A 14,414-nucleotide genomic window follows, 5' to 3' on the forward strand; every position below is an offset into this window, starting at 1 on the left:
AATGCCTTGTCAGACAGTCATACAGTATCATTTTTGACCATCTACATTTCTTCCTATCTTGTTCAAACTCAATCGCAGAAGCTGTAGTAGCTATCACAGTTATATATATATATATGTAGCCTCTTACGAAAAAAAAATCAAGAGATGGGGAAATAATCAGACAAGGGTGCTTGGAGGCTGTACTTCAAATTCTGATTAGCTAGGTGTTTGGTTTTTTTTCAACTCCTAAGAAAATTTGTAAAAGTCAGTGGAAAATGCATTTTCCATGACTGCAGCAAAGGGAAGAGGAAAGGAAGTTAAGATATACACTAAGAAATCTATGAAGTAAAGATTTTTTCTCTTGGTCTTACCGTGTGTTGTTCTTCGATTTGTAGTAGTAGTGCAGACAGTCAGTACAATGATCTGGTCCTGGCCCATCACACCCTACTTTACTGCATTCTGCATTGCAGGGACCTGTAATAAAACCAGAATTTGCGGGGGTGGGGAGAAGGGATTAAAACTTCTCATTTAGTACTTAGCACCCCTTAAAACATAGTATTTTAATGCAGAATGTAATTACTCTGTTTCCTTGTATGATCTGAATTTCAAATAGTAATTTGGGTCCACCAAAAATAAAACTTTTTTAGTTCCTGAAGACCTTGCAAATCCTGGCCTCAGTATTTATTCACAGTGATTTATAATGTTTAGCAAGTGTGGCATCCTCTATAGCATTTATCAATGAGAAACTATTTCTGGACCCAAACATGTTTTCCTAAAGAGTAAGAAAAAATTCTGAATTTTATTCAGAAATATGTAAAGGCTTCCATAATTTATGATAAGGAATTATTAGCAAAATCACTTCTAACAAGCAGGTCAACATAACTGACAAACAACATGATTAGTCGCTACTCTGGTTATCAACTGGGTAACAAGTGGTCCAAGTGGCTACCACAGCCCAACAGAAGCAGTCACCAGGGCCCAGATGCACTTCCCTCTGTGCTGCTACGTGCTGCAAAAGCCTCAGCTAATACTGGCTGGTTAGCAAGTCTTCCTTCTCACCGGCACTCGTGTTGGACTTGATGATCATTATGGGCCCTATCCAACTTGAGATATTCTATGGTTCTATGTTTACAGTTCTCAACTAGGTTCTTCCTCCTATGGGAAGAGAGAATCACCAGCTCCTGCCATTATGTAGGTGAGCAAAGCCTGTGGGTGAAGTTAGAACTTTCAGGGTCACTGCTCTCTCGTGAATTAAATGTGTTGAGTTTGCCAGCCACCTTGAAATTTCTCCTAACGTCAGGTAAACTTGAAGTAAATTGAGTTTGCTTCATACAAAAACTTAAGAAGCTAGTGACCTTTACAGCAGAGATAGTAGGGTTTCATCACACACCAAAACATAGAGTTCAGCAGCTCTCAATCTAAAATAGGGACTGTGGGTCTGACATGATGTGGCACGAGTCTGTAATAACAGAAACTTCAAAATTGAACTTTGTCCTGCTGCTTGCTTGCCAGAGGTATGCTTAGGATTCATCAGCCCTAACCATCTACACGATGCTCCTAATGTTGGATTTCATGTAGGAAACTGCCAGCTTGACTTATTTTGCAGTGGCAAAACTCTAACTTTATTAAAGTCTAATGAAAAGGTTGAAAAAATTCTATAGGGATCAGTGAGAAATAACACAGACGTAGATGATAATGTTCTTCAGATATATGTATGTGTGCATATGTATGTATATATATTTTTATATACTTACATGAAAAGCAGTGCATCCTTCATAGTACGTTAAGTGTAGCTTAAAAATATAGAATTACACTTACAAACACATAAGGATGAGTTTGTATGTAAATTTAAAGTATAATAAAATAATAATAATCCCCCCAACTTTAAATTATGAAACAAATAGTTCTGATCTTAAATTAAGAATCCACCTCACTGAACATTTTACATATGCGGAATCCCAGGTCTCTCCTTCAACCGATTATGTGTTCAGTAAATGCACAGTCAGAGTAAATGAATGTACGCACCCGAATAGTCATCTGTTCCATAATCTTCTGTAGGCTCTTCAACTGGACTAGAGCGGACTCTTTCCACTTTTGGAAAATCATTTCTTGGTGAGTAAGGCTGGATGGATGTTCCATACAGGACTAAAGACCACTCTTTCAATTTGCCTAGAAGTTAAGTATTTAAAATATAGCTTTAGAGACCATTTCTGGTTTGTGTGTTTTACAAAAACATATTGCTTGTAAATATGACTTTGTGAGTAGGTACGGAAGATGTTGCTTTTCAAGTAAGTGCCTTCAGTTTAATATAGATAGTGAAATTTCTGCTTCACTATAAACTAAGAAAGCATACTTTCTTCAGTCAGATTTTTACACAGTATTTTCATTGTGCTCCAGCCTCTTGTAGGTCTAGTAAAAATCTGCGCCATAGGTTGAACTCAATATAAAAAATAAACAACAAAAACTTTGGCCATACAGTTATTTGGAAAATGTCTATGGTACTCAATAAGGAGTTTTTGCTTTGGATTTCACTATCCCTCAGAACATTAATTATTCAGTAATTATTATTTGAGATCTCTTAGTTAACTAGCTGTATTCAGAATTCTGACTTAAGACGGGGGTTACGTTTTGTTTATTACTCAAGAGTTCTTTTCATTGGCTTACAGGACACACCTTGATGAACAGGGAACAACTTCTTTTAAAATCCCCATGGCAGAACATCAGTGTTCCCACCCAAAGCAGCATAATTTCCTATTTATTTGCCCTAGTTATTTAGCAGATATGTCACTGCATTGTCTGTGTTCATCATTAATATTTTATCCTCTCAGTATTTGAGTGAAGAAAGAAAAAAATTGTTTGTCTGCCTGAAGCATTATCTGACTTTTTGGTCAGTTTTTTTGTGGAAGAATAAAACCATGAATGTATATCAAGTCATCAGTTCAGTCTGTTAGGACGCAAGGTGTGAACTTCCAGTCCCCACCTTTCTGTCTATACTACCCAGTGAATTAATTCTGTAAAAGAGCAAAAGGACTCAGGCATGAAATAATGCCTAAAGTAATTATGCATAAAAACCACATCCCTGCTTGAAAAGATGGAATGTAAGTTTGGTCTTATCCTATTCTCTTGATTATATTTATCTGTGTTGGAGTAGCTAGTTGTGAATGTCAAATTCTCATCAGAAGAGAAAGGAAACAGAAGAGCAGGGAGAATTTATTTTCTGAATTTGAAAGATACTGTTTTGGAGGCTGTTCTACAGTTAAAATACTCTTCCCTTAGAACTATTATTTAAAAAGAAATGTAATCCAGGTATGTCTCTTCTCAGGAAAATCACTTAGTATACTGCCTGTAAAATTAAATTCAAGCAATCTTCCTCTTCTTTCATTTTAATGACACTCCACACATTGAGCTTTAATATTGCTCACTTGGACTTTTTCAACCTGTGCAAGCAAATTACTTTGACCTTTACAAGTGATTTTCTGTGTTTTTCCCAACGTCATCTGGTATCCTCCATCGACACGACCAAGACAATACATTACCTCTGTGCTTCTACATTCATCCTTCAAGCAGTAAGCAACAATAATCAAAACCACTACCTGACAGATGATAGCCCAATTCTTTTAAATGGTTTATACTGGGGTTAAAGATGGGAATCTCTGTTATGTCTCTGTCTTTTGCCAATCCAATTTAATCTCTCTGGGACAGAAATTTCTACACTTCATATGAAATCTTCTCTGCTCTATACTCAGTTTTTGAGAAGAAACTATAGGCAAGAGACTACATCACATGACTGTTTCACACAGTAGCTTCCAACTTTTCACAGCTAAAGCAAAGCATTACTTTTTTCACACAGACATTCAATCCTGATTTTAAAAAAATTAACCGATGAAGAGTCTATGAAACCTGCTGCCAAACTACTGGCTAATTACTTTGGCTGTAAAACTGCCTGCATTTTATTTTCAAATTGTCTTTTCCTACCACTAGCTCACAGCCATGTAGCTCTTTAGTCCGCACAAGATTAAAAAGACCCAAATTATGTATTTTCTTCCTGTACAGACATGTGGGGATCAAGTTATCTCTCAATGTTCTTTACAGTGATTCAGCTGGGTCCTTAAAGGCACTTTTCTTTTTAGGAAAGGAGTCACACAGGGAGCTCATTTTTAACCAGATACTCAGTCATCTCTACAGCCTTTTCAAAGCTCCAGCTTCTCCATGTAAAGTCTCTTGTCCTTTTTGTGTTTTAACCCACTTCTACAGCATATGGACCATAATATATTTGATATAATAAAAAATGTGTGTTTTTCTAAGTTTTTCAAATCTTTTCATCCTCATCATTATTATGCCCCAAAGATCACTAAACTTTCCCAGGGCTGATTTTATACTTCTTCCAGAATACTGGTAAAAATACTGAATACCAGAAAAAAGTATTTTCAAGGACCCACTAAAAATAACCACAGGTAAAGATGCTCCTCAGTCACAGTGTATTGTGTCTGGACTTTACAGACATGGAAGGGCTTGTACTGACGTTACTGCAGGAAGGATTGGTACTTTGAATACATACCTAACGCAAAAGGGCAGTGAGGGGAATAATGCAGGGTCTCTCAGGAGATTAGTTGCCTTTTAAGAATGGTTGAGTAAATAAAGAGGGGAGAAATCTATGTGACTTGCCAGAAAATAAATGAAGTCTGCCTCAAGGCAGGTTTAATTTGAACAATGAAAATATTTCAATGACTAAGTGTATATACATACATACACACTTTTATAATGAATAAACAAAGTGTGCACATTTAATCCAAAATCTTTCTTTCCCCATTTTTGGCTGATTCCATCATTTAGTTTGGCTAGACTAATCCTTTACCCTGCTTGTATTTAGTATTTAACAGAGATCCCATATTGTATGTATATCATACATACAAAGAAAGGGCATATCACAGTGTTTCACAGCAAGCACATGTCCACCCCCATAAACTATACAGAATTAAATGCAGAAATCACATGCACTACTTTTATGAACTGGACCCTGCATTTCTTTATGGGTAACAGATGTGGCATTACCTTGCCAATGCAGGGATATGATGACATGTTGGCTCTTTGTTCTCAATTTGATTACAGGAAAACTGCAGCTCTTAATTATAAGACCTTTCAATAGCTAAACAAACACTCACACACAACAGAAACAAGAAACAGGCATGATGGTGATATCAGTGTGATAAACTGCAGGCTATGGTGATAAACCAGAGAGGCACCATAAATCGTGCTCAAGCACTTTTTGTTTACTTCATGTTCTGTTCAGTGCGGGGACTATGCCCAACATGCCCAAACAGCTGAGTTTATCCACCACTGATATATGGCAGGCACTTTCAAATCTTTCTGATCAGAAGTGTTACTGGACAGCTTCCATCACAGGGCAACCACCACTCTAGAAAGCTGGGGGACGTATTACTAGACAGTATACAATGAACCAGGATCCAAATTCATAACCAGACTGCATATTGTGAAATCCAAATGCGTCTAAAAACCTAACCAGTCTCAAACACTTTCACATTGTGGTTAAAAGAAAGTAAAGCGGAATTCCTTCAGTGTACCAGCTTCCTCCACAACCCTTGGTAGGGCAGGTCTACTTTCTCCTCATCCCTTGGCCTTACTGCTCCTTTTCTTCCAGAGCTGGGTCTTTAGGCTTTAGTCCTCATGGAGCAAAAGAAATCAGTCCCATGAGGTTAGCCGCTGTAGCACTGAGAAAAGTATAGATCAAGTACTTAAATCAATACATCAGCAAGACCTATACAACTATGTATGTAAAACAGGAGTGTGCAGGAACAGGTTTTAAAGTATAAAGCTGGACATGCAGTTAGCCACTTTTAGACTGTCCTGGTGACATAAAAGGGCTGCAAAAGATGTCTGAAGAGTAGCCCAGATGAACAGTTTGCAAAATGGCTCCACACTACCTCTTTTCTAGGCCTTAGTACAGGGAGTGTGCCAGGGAAGAGAGAAGAGGGGAACAGCTGAAATTTGTTCCATGGTGGCTCTCCTTCATGCCTGTTGGATGAACCATGGGTTCTGGTACACAGAAAGGTGAAGAGCTACCCTAACTTGTTCTTCAAGCCAGAGACGTTCCTGACTGCGTCGGGAATAAAAAGTGCAAGGTGGAGTACAAATTCATTGATTTTTGTCTCTTTTCAGTAATCTGATTAAAATGAAATTAATTAGTGGTTGTTTAATACCTCCCCTCTACCAAATTCCAAAGCACTGAAAATAAAAAAACAAACCCAAACACCAAACCTTCCCCCAAATCCCTGGACAGTTCTGCTCACAGTCTATGGCTGCTTTTCCAAATTAATACCCCTTTTCAGTGTACTGGAAGCTTTGCTCTACATTTACTGATGCTGCTAACATCACTTGGTTAAGAACCTTTCAGCTCTGCAAAACCATGGTGAGAAGTGATCACTGCAGATAAAATAAAGTGAAAATTGAAACACTTGGCAACACTGAGCTTTCCTTTCAAAGCTCTGGAATATGATAATCAAGGTTTTCAAAATGCTGTGCTTAAAGTTAACCATGTGAGTATACAGCTGGCATTTAAATGACACTGGGCACCCTAAAGTTACCACAGAGTTTAATAAAAAAGTTTTTCTCTGCTCAGCAATTTTGAAAATCATGCTGATTATCTTGGTCTCCAATAGGGACATATTGGCCTCATATTACAAAATTTTGTCTTATGACTCAATTTAGCATCCAAAAAAAAAATTCAGATTATGCAGACAACTGAGACAGTCAATAAGAGAATATGAATTGATGGCCAGACAGGCAGAGAAACTTTTTTAAAAAGCAGAGAGGTTGGCTATCTGCCCATCTGCTGCATTAAAAAGAATATAAGTCTGCTAATGAAGAGCAGACATAAAGAACTAAAATTCTCATTCAATTCCATCAATTTCAACAGCAGTTGAGTGAGGCTGATCTCTGTGTTAGATTTTTAGACAGAAAATTATCTAAGCTGCATAAAGTCAGCACTTCTGTTTTGTCATAATTTTGAAATGAGAAGGTTAATTTTTGCCCAACGTAAAATGTATGAACGCAGTTGGATTTGGCCTATGCACCACTTGGAATAGGAAGGAGACTGGACAACTCCATGTTCACACATTAGAATTCCTCCTGTGTCCTGGCTTGCCCTAAGTCATGATGGAAATAGTCCTACTGAGTTTGCGAGCTGCAGGAGTGATCGGACCAGCTGGCCTCCAGAAAGGCACATTTACCTTGAACAGGTGAAATGCACCTAGCCTTCATACCAATCTGAACAACTCAACAAACCAAATTTCAACGAAAAGGAAGAGAAAGTAATCCATCTCCATATCTGGCGGCAGAAACACCAATGGGCCTTTCTTTGACAAAGTAGAGCTGAAACAAGTAACATTCCTCTAGAATAGTCAACTACATGCACGTGCCCTATCACACACTATCCTTTCTTGTTTTCAGCTCAAAGCTTTTAAACACTTCAGTTCACATTTTAATCAACGTTTCTTTATGTGTGCTTTTTCATGTAGTAGAAACAATAAAAGTACTTATACTTAGTGAGGCTCATTTGAATAGTTTTAATGACTTCCAGTAATCTATACTAATTCAAGGAACAAACATACTTAAACATCCCCCATTGTCAAGTTCACAAAGATATATTTTCATAGCTTCAAGTACTTTAAGTTAACATCCATGTCTTAAAATTCAGAATTGACTTTAGCAAACCAATCAGAAAACACTTACTGCTTTGTGAGTTTACTTAGCTGCCTGAGATGGAATGTATCTTTTATTTCACTGAATTATAAACTAATTCAATTGCTGATGCCATTGTAGTCCTAAATATATTTCTTAGCAGACTTCTTATTATTCGTTTTTATCTATCAGAAAGCAGTAATCAACTACTTTTGTCACTTCCAGTGTAGTATTATTGCATTCTGACATGCTGCCCAATCAGAGTAAGTGTTAATTTAGATTTAGTGATAAATGATTTCTAATACATCAGATGTATTCATCTCTCTAACACATTTTAATCTAGATTATTTGTTTAAGTGATATTTCACCTTTGATTATTTTTGTTAAAGGGCTTCCACCAACTTTGATGAGGGGCTCCAGAGGAAGGACTATATTCATTCAGTATTCATGCATAAACAGTGGTATTTTTGTCTGCATATAATGTATCTATTTCAAAATGGTTTTTCAGGTTTAAATTTTCAGTGAGTCCAAAGGCAAGTATATACTCATCTCTCATAACCAGCAAATAGAAGTAAGCATGTATTCCCGTGAGTCTCTGAAAGCCCTTCTCTCAATCTCCATTTCTTTCAAAGTGCTCATATGGAAATATGTGAATGAAACTGAACTGTGCATTGGGAATTAAAAGAAGAAGAATGTCTGTAGCTTCAAAAATTCTTACTAGGAGCACAGTTTGTGAGTGGATGAATGCCAAGTCTGAGCACTCTGCCCATACACACAGGAGCACAATGCAACCTACCAGTGATAGCAAGCCATGATTTCCTTTTTCATATATAGTGGGATTTTGTAGTTGTGTAAACACTGATAAATGCCACTTTTTCTTATGGGAAGGATAAAAAATTACAAAGCAAAGGAAACCAACATGAAAATAAATCCCTGGGCCCTATATAACTGATATAGGCCAAGTAAATATGGGCCCTATATCAGCCATGAAAGTCACAGGCAATGTGAATACAGCAGAGTAACTCTGCGCTGCTCTAACTCATGTTGAAGACCTGCCTGACAAATCTGTATTCAACATCCAAGAAAACAGATGCTTGCATGTGGAGATACTCTAACTTCTTTCAAATGTGGCATATGCAGTTCCATGCAGTTTTGTATTTTTTTCCTTGAAAACTGTGCCTAGTAAAGATTTGGCTTTGTTTAAAGCACTGACTCTTGGTATCTGGTCAGGTAGTACAGGGGTCTGTCTCTGCCTGAAGAATTCATGTCAAGTATGATATAGCTTTAAATGGCCAAAGTCTTTTTCTACTTTGAGACAACACACGTGACTGCAAGAAAGAGGGCAGTTCACCTCTGAGAAGATGAAATTCTCCATGGAAACCAGAAGTAAGTTCAGAATAAAAGAGAACCACATGTCTTAAATGGCAAATAACAGCAACATAAAAATGAAGAGTGCATTGATAACTGAAATTAAGAATAATGCTCTTCACAGCTCTGCCTTCACACTAAAGCCAGTGAGATGTTCCAGCTGTAAATAAAAATTGAAAAACAGTCAAGGCAGTGTTAGCAACTGCAAGCATTATTCTGAATTCACTGAGCCCAAATAAAAGTTAGAGTCATACCTGGAGTCTTGAAATTTCTCAGCTGAGATGGAGTGTCACAGATTTCCAAGATCCAGTCACCCGCTGCTTTTTCACTCCAGCAGTGAGTAGTCATAAACTCCCAGTTTTTGAATCCTTCCATGGAATGATCAAATAGCCTAAAATAAATAATGACATTGTTTTAAGCAAACCTTTTTATTTGGGGAGCTAAGCCTCCAAGTCTGCAAACTCTTGAATGATATATTAATTAGCCAGTTCATTCATCTGTGCCTTTACATAACGTTACTCATGATGTTTTCCCACACATACTTCAAATACATTCAACAGTTTCTCGTTGTTTTGATGGAAGAGATTCTTTACATGCCATCATTTGTCATAACGTGAAAGAGAATGGAAAGAGAACTCATTGCAAAACTCTTTGATAGGATTCATGTGTCTTGGGAAAAGTGCACACAATACAGCATATCCGTTGGTTTAACAGCACAATGTAAACACAAACAACTCGCAAGTTGGAAAATTTCTGTAAGATTTATTTTTGGCTTGGGATTGAAATAGTTAAAAGGGGTTTAAAAACAATAAGACTTTTAAAGTGGCTGAGACAATATTAGCAATTCAATATATGTGACTCCTTGTGAGGAAATAAAATGTAACTGAGACGTTGGTCTCAAGCCTCAGACAACCAAGGTATCACTCTCTTCAAAGACTTAACAGAATTGAGTTTGGGTAAAACTGAGAGACTAAAGGCATCTGATGGTTTCATCTAACCAACTATATTACCATAATTTAATTACCTAGGTGAAGAGGTTGGAGCTTAGGCCTGGATTATGATAATTTCTAGTATGGGGGCCAGTTCAGAGGCTGCAATGTGATGCTGATCCCATGGGGCAAGGGAAAGGAGGACTGGCCAGAGATTTTATTACATAAAACTGGAATTTATTAATGAGATTTTGGAAAGACACAAGAGAATTTGCACTTTTATTCAGTGCTTACAGCATATTCCCTGGTACCCCAAAACTATTGATGGGAGGTGCACCCTGATCAAGTCTGTTGCCTCCAGTAAAATGGCACAGCTCAGCTTTAAAAAAATACATATATATATATATACCCCATACAAATGTATGTATATATATTTCTAGATAGATACATGCATATACATACATATATGAATGCATACCTGTTTTTAATATATATACATACATATATATGTATATATTTATATATATTTATCACTATTTTAATTTGGTCTTTATGTGTGAAAATTCCACTCGTAATAGCTATGCTTAAATATTTTTCATAAAACAAGATCTCTACAGTAGAAAACCTAATAGATTTAAAAACCTTTTCCACAAAATAGAGAAAAATCTAGTATTAGACTACAAAAATATTATGGTATTTTACACTCACTTTATTCCTTACTGTTAATTTCTACACTAATTTCAAGCTTTATTCTCAAAAGGTTCAGCAATCATTGGGAAAGCATACTTTTGTAGCAATGTCAGTATGTGTCAATTTTTGGTAAAAATTGCCACACAGGATGTGAACAAAATGCCAAACTTCTTCCCAGAAACTTTGGCCAGTCAGAGGCATCGGGTCAGGTACTGTGTATCCACACTTACTTCAACAGGAACTGTATGGACCTGCATGCCTAGTGGTCTTTATGGGACTCATCCCAAAGCTGATTTTCACACTCTCATTTGTGCAACCTTTTTCCATTTTGAATGAATGGCTATAATAGCACTCTTTTATTAGTGTTGATAACATTACATTAAAATATAGATATATATTTAGAATTAGGCTTCATTTTCACTGATAATTGGGTGTGATTTTCTTCTGATGCAGTTCTGTGCCTCTGTGTGTGTGCATCTATATGTGTTTATATATATTCTGCAAGCAGAATTGGCCTGTCATGTCACTGTTAAATCAGTTGCTTGAATACAGCAAATCTCACAAACACATGGCACACATCATTTACTGAAAGGGTAGAAATTATTACACAGTTATTACCTGGTGTTTGCATGTGGGTATGTTCAATTTAAGTGATTATGTAGGTTATTTCCAACAGTTAGTCAAATTGTCATACCGTGTTTTGCTGATAACTAACATATTACTTTCTAAACACCCTGTCGATCCATTAAGGCAGCAATATTCCTCCTTGCCATTGTGGCAACTAAATTATATAGTATTATGTTAAGTACTGTGCAATTATATAGTAAATTCTATACTCACTGGGCTTCCATTCACATACATAGAAACACAAGTTGCTGTTTATTTTTACTGTAATTAGTCCAATATTTCCGATAGTATTTTTTGTTTAAGGGTGTCTATTTGTCATGTTTTGGAATTTTAAACGGCTGTCAGATTTCCATTTTAATATTGCATCATTCTTTTAAGTAATTTTGGGAGGAATAGACAAAAATCCTTTATGACTTTATCACAGGTATATAAAAACACCTTTACCTAAAACATGCTAAGGCCAAAACTGTAAGATTTCATATGTTCATCCATGGAAATGGGGAAAATCTGTTAATATTCTTTCATGGAAAACCGACTAGTTTTTTGAAAGAATCCTTCTTTGGGAAAGATTTAAAGTTTATAAAATAAGGTTTAAATTGGAATCTTTTATGTATGAACTGTGATTCTACAAAAGATTCTACAAAAGAGTCAAAAAGCTACAGATCAAAAGAAGAGTTAAAAAAAAAAAGTAGAAAGATACTAACTCTGAGGCTGTCTGTATGTGTATGTTGTACATACTCAATGGTCCAAGTATTTTTGTGTTGCTTTGCTTATGCACTAACGACTCAAACCAAAGAACCTGTGGGGCAGTACATGGATTTCCCTCTCAGTGGTGTGAAATGAATGAATGGAATGATCAAATGTTCAAGCATACTTTTTCTTATTCTGAAAGAAATATATATGGAATAGGATCTTTTCAGGAGCACAGAGCCAGTCCAGATAGTTTATTGATTTTGTTATTTGTCAGATTAAGACATAGTCAAAATTCATACCAAGGACACACACACGGCTTATCATGGACTAGTAAATTATTGGTATATGGTCTGATGAATTGCTAGTTGATTATTACAGGTTATTATAGATTAAAATAGTTAAACAAGTTTATTAGAATAATCTGGTAATTTTTATGACCATGATCCTATACATCTGCAACATCTGTGCTCCTGCATGTAAGATGCTTATAAGCACCGAAGTGAGTAACAGCATTTGAATCTTTATAACTTACAGTTAACATAACCATAACAGAATGTCAGATCTGTTATTCAATTACTCAGGTGGCCTCTATTAGTAATAGGACATTCAAGTTAGGGTGGATGTGACTACATGACTGACTATATCCAGAGAAACTAATTATGGGCTACTGTTCACAATGCATTAAATTTAAAAATAATGACCCTTCTCTCTGAGAAATTTTATGACATACTCATCACAAGCCATATGTAGGTCTACAAAAAAATATATATGTTACAGAGTGCAGAGTAGAATGATTATTGAAAAATTCAAGAGTCTTGGCGTCTTCCACTGCCACCACTTCATCCTAGAAATTGCACCACCTTTCCATTTAAGAATGTAACTTCAAGCAGAAATATTAATCTGTAATCAAATTTTAGACTGAGAGGGAGACAATTAGCCAGTTTCTTGGAATTCCACAAGTGGGAACATAAGGCTAGCCTATCACAGTTAAATCTACCAGTGTTAAAAAACTAAACAAGTGTGTCAGCTTTTTAGTGCAGAATCTCTAAATTCCTAAATGCTCAGTAGAATTTGCTTTAATTTGTTTTAATTTTTAGCTTAATGTGAGAAAAGGTAGTGGGGGTAGGGGATCCATTTGGTAGCACCACCATCACCCATAATGAACAACAAAAGGTAAATGCATAAAAGGAGCTTTTTTATTATCAAGATCTTTTTTTTATCTCAGAAGGTGCAGCTGCAATTTGTATACATGCTTGTATATTGAACTGACCACATCAAGAGCCAGGAAGCTCTGCATGGGCTGATGCCTGGAGCTGCAGTGGAGCAGGGGGCAAGAGGCGGCTATTGTGTCCTCTGTAGCAGCAGTCTTTGTTTATGATGTGCTCCAGCCTACTAAATTGGCAGCCTGACAGGCAAGTGGTCCTTGCCCACTGGTCTAATTGGCCACAAGACTTCAAGTGAACTTAGAGTTTGAAAAGAGTAGAGAGTGCCTTCCCGAGCTGCGCACCTGAAAATGTTTTGGTCAGTTATTCTCCTTAGAGCAGCTCTTCTTCACAGGGTTCAACCACCAGCTCCCTGTGAGATGTAGCCTGTGAAGAACTTCAGACAGCCCCAAGTGACTCAACCAAAGCTTCAGCCAGACCCTACTGCCCACCTGCACTGAACTAGTCATGAAAAAAAGAAATGGTCAGAGAGTGCACAGGCACTTCAGAAGTTTTCTCGCCTACATGTATCAGGGAAGATCACTTAAAACTTCTGGATGTGGATCTAAAGAAGATGTACTTTAAAGGTATGCATACACTTCTTTTTTTTTTTTTTTTTAAATTTCCAGTTTAAATCTGGTTATCACAGCTAATTTTATGAGCAAATGGAGATCCCTGCGTTGTGCTCCATCATGACCTACAGACATGTCAGGCTGCTGAGCTCCACACACCACACTGGTCAGCCAGCTGTGTGGCTGATACTTACAGCTGTCTTCTTAAAAGCTGCATGCGCTTTCCTATTTAATGTGCAGTAAACCTTCAGAAACCTCACTCTAAACAGGCAGAAATCCTAATGCAAGAGCATGAATGAACCTGGTGCCGTATATGTAGACTTTTCCTACCCCATCCTAGGTTTAAAAAGGGATGTCTGATTAGGGTAAGGGCATTAGGAAAACTGACTGTCCATCACACAGTCTAGTTTATTCCAAGTTTCTCAGTGTAGTAAGTGTTATAGTAATATTGAGGTGGGGCTAGTTTTCCTAAGGCTAGGAAAAGATTAATTCATTCTCACTACAGCAGCTGGGGAAAACTTATTGCAGGAAGTAGAAATCCTAGGCATTCTTGCTCAGCCTGTCTTACACAGTTCCCTATTTGGTTCAATACAAACCTCAGAAGCTGAGACATTTAGCTGGACCTTAAGTAAGATGTTAGCCACTTGTCTTCACTC

The 14,414-nt window shown here is 37.0% G+C and overlaps 1 protein-coding gene across 1 annotated transcript in view; it reads right to left on the reverse strand.

Moving 5' to 3' along the window:
* The window catches only part of PCSK5 (proprotein convertase subtilisin/kexin type 5), a 254,875-nt gene that overhangs the window by 71,184 nt on the left and 169,277 nt on the right, over positions 1-14,414 (reverse strand). Inside the window, exons 13-15 of the mRNA XM_035891730.1 lie at positions 9,300-9,436; positions 2,005-2,148; positions 351-453 (exon numbers count right to left, since the gene is read on the reverse strand). Coding sequence (XP_035747623.1) covers positions 351-453; positions 2,005-2,148; positions 9,300-9,436 — 384 coding nt within the window. The remainder of the gene's footprint in view (positions 1-350; positions 454-2,004; positions 2,149-9,299; positions 9,437-14,414) is intronic.

This window comes from Egretta garzetta, unplaced genomic scaffold (assembly GCF_000687185.1).
Source record: "Egretta garzetta isolate BGI_Z169 unplaced genomic scaffold, ASM68718v1 scaffold353, whole genome shotgun sequence".
NCBI lineage: Eukaryota > Metazoa > Chordata > Aves > Pelecaniformes > Ardeidae > Egretta > Egretta garzetta.